The 7,401-nt window shown below is 34.6% G+C and overlaps 1 protein-coding gene across 1 annotated transcript; it reads left to right on the forward strand.

The window, feature by feature from the left end:
* Positions 1-845: 845 nt before the first annotated feature.
* Positions 846-1,181, forward strand: LOC125847298 (uncharacterized mitochondrial protein AtMg00810-like). The gene has a single exon (XM_049526947.1). The coding sequence runs from the start codon at positions 846-848 to the stop codon at positions 1,179-1,181; it is 336 nt and encodes a 111-aa protein (XP_049382904.1).
* The last annotated feature ends 6,220 nt before the right edge of the window (positions 1,182-7,401 follow it).

Genomic DNA, 7,401 nt, shown 5'->3' on the forward strand with positions numbered 1-7,401 from the left:
CAACAATAATAGAAGACGAATCTGGAAAAGAACCTGAAAACTTTGAAGAAGCAGCTCAAAACTTAGCAGAGCAATGGAGGAAGAGATTGTTGCATTAGAACAAACTCAAACTTTGGAACTAGTACCGAAGCCAAAAAATGTGAAACCTATATCATGCAGATGGGTTTATAAAATAAAATGTCGTACAAATGGGTTGATTGAGAGGCATAAATATCGTTTGGTAGCTTGGGGATTTACTCAAGAATATGGTTTGGATTATGATGAAACCTTTAGTCCAGTGGCAAAGTTTGCAACTGTGCGAGTCTTACTAGCACTTGCTGCTAGCAAGGCAAGAATTTGTGGCAGATGGATGTTAAAAATGCATTTTTACATGGAGAGCTGGATCGGGAGACTTATATGGCTCAACCAATGGGTTTCCAGAATCAAAAGCACCCTGGGTATGTTTGTAAGCTGCGGAAGGCGCTCTATGGATTGAAGCAATCACCAAGGGCCTGGTACGGTAAAATTGCTGAATTTTTAACTCAAAGTGGTTATTTTATTACATCTGCAGATTCAAGTTTTTTTGTCAAAGTTGATGGAGGAAAGCTATCCATAGTACTAGTATATGTCGATGATTTGATTATAACTGGTGATAATGAAGAAGAAATTGTTCAAAAGAAGGAAAATTTATCTATGTGATTTCATATGAAAGAACTTGGACAACTTAATCATTTTCTTGGTTTGGAGGTTGATCGTACTCAAGAAGGAATTTTTATTCATCAACAAAAGTATGCCAGAGACTTGTTGAAGAAATTTGGAATGCTGGAGTGCAAGCCAATTGCAACTCCAATTGAACCAACGCCAAGATGTGTGCACATGAAGGAAAAGATTTAGAAGATGTGACGATGTATCGGCAATTGGTAGGTAGTCTGATTTATCTAACTCAGACTAGGCCTAATATTTCTTTTGCAGTTGGTGTGATGAGTCGCTACATGCACAAGCCAAAGAAGCGCCATATGGAGGTTGTTCGGCGAATTCTAAGATATGTGAAAAGTACAATTAGTTATGGCCTAGTGTATAAGAAAGGTGAAGAATACAAGTTGGTTAGTTACTGTGACTCGGACTATGCAGGAGACCATGACACTCGTCACTCAACTACTGGCTTCGTGTTTAAGCTTGGAGCTGGAGCAATTTCTTGGTGAAGCAAAAGGCAGCCAACAGTGTCGCTATCAACAACAAAAGCAGAGTATCGGGCAGCAGCAGTCGCAGCTCAAGAAAGTATATGGCTTATGCGGTTGATGAAAGATTTACACCAACTAGTTGGCTATGCAGTTTCTCTGTACTGTGACAATCTGTCAGCGATTAGTTTGGCTGAAAATCCTGTTTTTCTTGCAAGGATGAAGCATGTAGAAATACATTACCATTTCATCAGGGAAGAGGTATTACAAGGAGAGATTGACCTGGAGCATATTAACACATATAAACAAATTGCAGACTTGTTCACAAAAGGCTCAAGTGTCAATAAGTTTGAAAGTTTCTGTCAGCAACTAGGCATGGCTAAGACGACATCTGATGTCGAGAGGAGTTGTTAAAATCGTTCAACATCAACCTATTTTTTCTAGTCTGACTAAGTTTGGCAGTAGCTATATTCTAGTTAGTTGTTACTTTGTTATTTTGTTAGCATGTAAAGCTTTTCCTAGTTTGTAGTATTGCAGATTTCTTTTCCTAGAGTTTAGGGAAATTGGTTTACTGAAATTAAGTAGTTGTTTAGTGGGGTTAGGATTCCTAAAATTTTGTAAGCCTATATTACCTTCTCAGTGTATTGAATAAAGTAAGCAACATTTCCTTGCAAACTGTTTTCAGTTTTTGATTCTTCCTTTCTTTCCCTGTTATTTTTGTGTTGATTATTGAGCTTTCCATCGTGTTAAGTTCGACAAGATCTAGTTGTATAAATCTGAATATACATTTGAAGACTAAGATGTTGTCTTTGGATCTGAACACTGAATTATTAGGACTGTTTGTTTTCAATATCTGAATGTACATATGAAATTAAACGCTATATCAATAAAATCTTATAAAAACTCATTTTAGTAAAATTGATTTTTTAAATAGAAAATAATATTTTGAATATTTTTATTGTAACAAGGTAATATGATTTATCTTTTAAGAATTTAACATTAAGTTACATCATTAATATGGCAATTCTTTGCACTCAAAAACTTTGAGAATCTAATATAATGCAATGTAAAATAGTTTATATAGAGTAGTAATATATTGTTTATCAAAACATATTATTTTATAATAGACATTTGTTTTTATCCATCAAATAGTTAATACTTTCTTATATATATTCTGGAACCGTGCTAAATATTATACCATGGGAGTGCTTATCAATTCAAATATATTGATTAATTTATGAAAGTAAAAGCCGTATATTCAGTTAATAAGAATAAAATAAATTATAACGGTAAGCATGTAATTAACACTAATTAAATAAGAAAATAAAGTGACTTTTATGACTTGTTGTGATGTAGTTGAATTAAGATGGGAGTCTTATTTTTGAGTCTGAATAGTGTTAAAACTGTGTTACAGATCTGATTCATTCAGATCTATACCAATTAAACAACTTATAAGAAAATAAAACAAATAAACTTAAGGAATTGAATCTGAATAATTAAGATTCAGTTCTAAAAAGCAAACACACTTAATGAGGCGAATCTGAATGATTAAGATTCATACCCCCATTAAGTGCAAACAAATAAGGCTTCAGTTGGTTCATACTTCTCATATCATAATAAAAAATTAGGGAAGTTCTTTTTTTTCCTCCTAAGAAGTGGTGGTTAGACCATATATATATATATATATATATTGTATGCATGAGGTAGAGTGTGGGTTAGTTAAGAACTCTCACATTTGGAAAATAAAAATGGTGGAGATGAGGATGTGGGGTATACTAGCTAAAAGAGATAAGATTAAAATTAAGGGAAAATGCATAAGTATCCCCCCAGCCTATGCCCGAAATCCCAGAGACACACCTAACCTTTACTAAGGTCCTATTACCCCCCCCAACTTATTTTTTTATTAATTTTTTACCACCTTTTGGCCTACGTGGCAATATAAATTAGATAGGCTGAAAGAGTTGTTCAACACGCGCTGGGCCCACTTTTTCAACTTTCTAAAAAGTATAAGCTATTAGTTCAAAATAACAAGGGAAAATGCATAAGTACCCCCCCAACCTATGCTCGAAATCCCTGAGACACACCTAACCTTTACTAAGGTCCTATTACCCCCCATAACTTATTTTTTAATTAATTTTCTACCCCTTTTCGGCCTACGTGGCACTATCCTTGAAGAAATTGTCAACACGCGTTGGGCCCACAAGATAGTGCCACGTAGGCCAAAAAGGGGTAGAANNTGCTTTCGATTGGAGGCTGCAAGGAATAGATTACACTAACACGTGTACAGAGATCTACAGATCAACACAGAGATAGGAGATGATGGATCCTGCTCTCCTTTTGGTTCTTGGACTCACTTTCCACTTCTCTACAAGAACTTTCTTTATATTTGTGCAGCTCGTAATCACCGTGGCTACTCCAGCAGCGGTGATACCAGGGCAATAGACCATGTGGCTAGTTTCCAACAAGGTACACCTATTAGCAATATAACTTAACCCTACATCTGTTATTTGACGACAGTGAGACAACACAATATCCCTCAGCAAGGGACATCCTTCACCTAGCTCCATACACAACTTATTCAACTCGGATTTTGTCATAACCCTAATATTTATACATAAAAATTGTGAAAGAAATTTAAAATCAGAACTAACAATCGAAATAAAAAGGTGTAAATATAAAAAATATATTAAAATTTTACTTTACCTTTTCGAAGCAAGAAGAAATTTAACTTGAATGATAATGATAATGGAGGTTTTTTTTTCTAAAGATGAAGAACAATAAAGAAGAAGAAAACTTAGTTAAAGATGAAGAACAATAAACAAAAATAAAGTTTATTTTAACACGTGGCCAATTTTTATTGGTCAGTGTTGTCTAAAAATTGCACCCACGGGCCTAACATAGGTGAAGTCACAGACTCAACCACGTAGGCCAAAAAGTGGTAAAAAATTAATAAAAAAATAAGTTCGGGGGGTAATAGGACCTTAGTAAAGGTTAGGTGTGTCTCTGGCATTTCGGGCATAGGCTGGGGGGTACTTATGCATTTTCCCTAAAATTAAAGAAATCAGTTCTTGGAATCTCGATTGAATTTTTCTTGAAAATTCTAAGGTTATGGTGTAGAATTTTCATTAATAATGAGGATTGAAATACTTAGAATTTCATTAGAGAAACTTACCTTAGAGATGGAGGATGAAGAGAAGAGAGGATATCAACCCTAGGCTTCAAAGGATATCAAAATAATGAAATTTTCGGATGAAAATGACTTAAATTGAAAGTCTCATCGAAATACACAATATGAAGTGTGAATCACACATGTTTCTGGTAAGTTAGTAAGCTCGTTATTTTTTTAATAAAATTGCCATAACTTTGTACTCCAAAATTGAATTAACGAGCGGTTGGATAGGTTATAGACCACGTATTTCTTCAAATTCTAGGAGATATAACCATTTGAAGTTGATCCAAGTAAAAACTTATAACGAACTCAATTGGTAAAGAAGCTTTCAACTCAACTTAGTGCTAGAGGATTTTTCTGACCTTATTACATCCGCTAATCTCTTCCCACAATAAAAAATTGACCTTAATACCTCTATACAATTAGAAATCGTCGGGTTTGTGTCTATACACACAAAAAGAATGGTTTAGATCTTAGGTTGAAAATTTGTGGGGTGTTACATGTATCCCCCACATTACAATAAAAATAACTTTTAGCAGCAATAAATATGCACATTAACAAAGAGGTCTAAAGTCTTTACCGGCATTATGGACATTTACAAAGAGAGCTAATTGTCACTAAAAAAAAACATATTTTGACGACAGTTAAGCTATTGACATTAATTATAAAATTTCACCTCAAAAGTATATTTTCAACTTCAAATGTTCTAATATTTAAAACTTGACACCTAATTTTAAATTTTGGAAAAAGAAAAACAAACTCATAGTTATTACAAAAGTAATTGTTCAAGCTTGCTTTACCAATCCATATGTATAAAAAAACGCACGTCTTCCATAAAACCACTTCTTTCTTGTCCAAACCCAAAAACCCACACCTGATTTAATAGATTTTGAAATTCTTTATGTACAAATTAAATTTTAACTTCGAACCAACCTCTAGGAAAATTAATATTTTAAGTTTGGTGTCTAAACACCAATTAAAAGAAACAAAAATTGTTCTAAAGATAAAGGTAAGTTAGATTCAAAATGTGTTGATTGTCTCTAAAGATCATATTTTGTGTAGTGCAATCAAAAGTTTTTCTATCCATCCGATTACCACCCCACACTTTTCCATCACTTAGGTAATCTCAAGCCTACCTCAATAGTGTTAGCCAGATATGATTTTATAATCCCCATCCGAGGAATCCGAGAGTGGAGGGGCCTCGCAAATTTCCTAGCCGTCCACGGTTAATTTTTGATCCATTATAGAAGGCCTTGGTCCCTCCGCAACCTTGTGGTCTTCCACGGTATATATAGTTACAATTAATCATAACAACATGTGACAAAACAAGTGACACACAACCTCCCTGTGGTTGTATGCCAAACATTTACAATCAACTACAACAACAGGTTGATTGGAAATATACAACATGCAACTACAAAGAAGTAGTTAAGTCATTTGTTAACATGTTGTTGTTGTGGTTAATGCTAACTATACCGCGGATGACCACGAGAACGGGGAGGCACCAAGACATTCCATGATGGGTTAAAAAACAATTGCGGATGGCTTGGAACTTGCCCCTAGCCCGCTAGTGTCACTCCCCGAGACTACACCCTGGACGTGGCCGGCATTCGAGAACCATTGTTGACCCCAAGCGAACCCTTGGCCTGGCTTACTTACTCAACGAAATACCTTACTCAAGATAAATACTTTTAAAACAAGTAAACTGAACTGCTCAAAATATGACTTAGAATGTATTATAGTAACAATCACTGCCAAAGTGGCAACTCAAGTCTCAACTTAACTGAAAAGTAAAAGTAAAGACTCATGAACTAACATCACTAACTCTGTCTATGAAACCTCTAAACAACTGAGATGGACGTCGGGACAAGACCCACGAAATCCTAATGAACTAAAATACTGAAAGCAATAAAAGGATCCTCTGGAAAGCTAGGAGGCTCACCAACTGACTCTGAGTGCTCAACTGGATCAACGAGGCACTGGATGCTGATCCTGGTTACATGCACCTGCATCATAATAAGATGCAGGCCAACTGGCATCAGTACATTGAATGTACGAGTATGCGAGTTGGAATGTTAAACATAACTTAAGCTTGAAAAGAATATGAAAAAAACACTTACATTGACTTTACTCAACTCCTGAATAACTTAACTCAATATAAAGCAATAAAACACATGCATATAGAAAGCCTTTAAAACAGTAGAAAACAACTTAGTTTGTTAAAGAAAATGCAATAACAAACTCAACTTTACTCATATAATAAAGTAATATAATTTATGTGGGAATTTCTCTAACCGACAACCACCACTATGAGCCTAAGTGGTGATACAACGTCTTGCCCACGCTGCCAGAACTGTCCTATACTTTGTTGTCATATAGAATGCTAGTCTATGCTAAAAACATCTTAAGGAGTCGTCTAAAAAGTATGATCCTTTACTACCCATGATGGCTACATGGTTTATGGAGACGTGAGTTATCTGAACTCAAGCTCATCCCCATATTGGTGCTCAATACTACTCCTAAAATATACTTTAGCTCATATGTTTGTAAAACAAAACTCTTTCTTTGGTTTGAGATAATTACTCAAAAACTTAGCTTAAAAGCTCTCTTGGAAATCTAAGTTTCCTTTCTTGCTCAAATGTGAAAACATTTTAACTCTTTTGAATACTTAGTTCCCAAATAATCTTTGAAGAATGAACTTTACTCTTACTCTTTACTGAAAACTAGCTAAAAGGCTCTTTTGGAAATCTCAGTTTCCTTTCTTGTTTAAATGTAGAAACATTTACTCTTTGGGAATACATAGTCCCGATATACTCTTTTGAAGAAATAAACTTCAAACTTTACTCTTTACTCAACTAAAAACTCAAGTCTTAAAACAAAGTTAAAACATTAGTAAAAGACTTTTGGAAAACTTCATGAATTTCTCTTAACTTGACTCTTGACTTCTCTTGACTTGACTCTTAACTTCTCTTGACTTGACTCCTAACTTTCCTTGAATTGAATTATGGATTCAAGGATTATGATTTGTCATAGGAAAGATCTCATGATGTTTAGGGATGATTTTAGATAGCTAAA

The sequence above is a fragment of the Solanum stenotomum genome, chromosome 12 (genome assembly GCF_019186545.1).
Source record: "Solanum stenotomum isolate F172 chromosome 12, ASM1918654v1, whole genome shotgun sequence".
NCBI lineage: Eukaryota > Viridiplantae > Streptophyta > Magnoliopsida > Solanales > Solanaceae > Solanum > Solanum stenotomum.

Coding starts and splice junctions, on each gene's coding strand:
- LOC125847298 (XM_049526947.1), top strand. CDS start 846: ATGTGTGCACATGAAGGAAAAGATTTAGAAGATGTGACGATGTATCGG.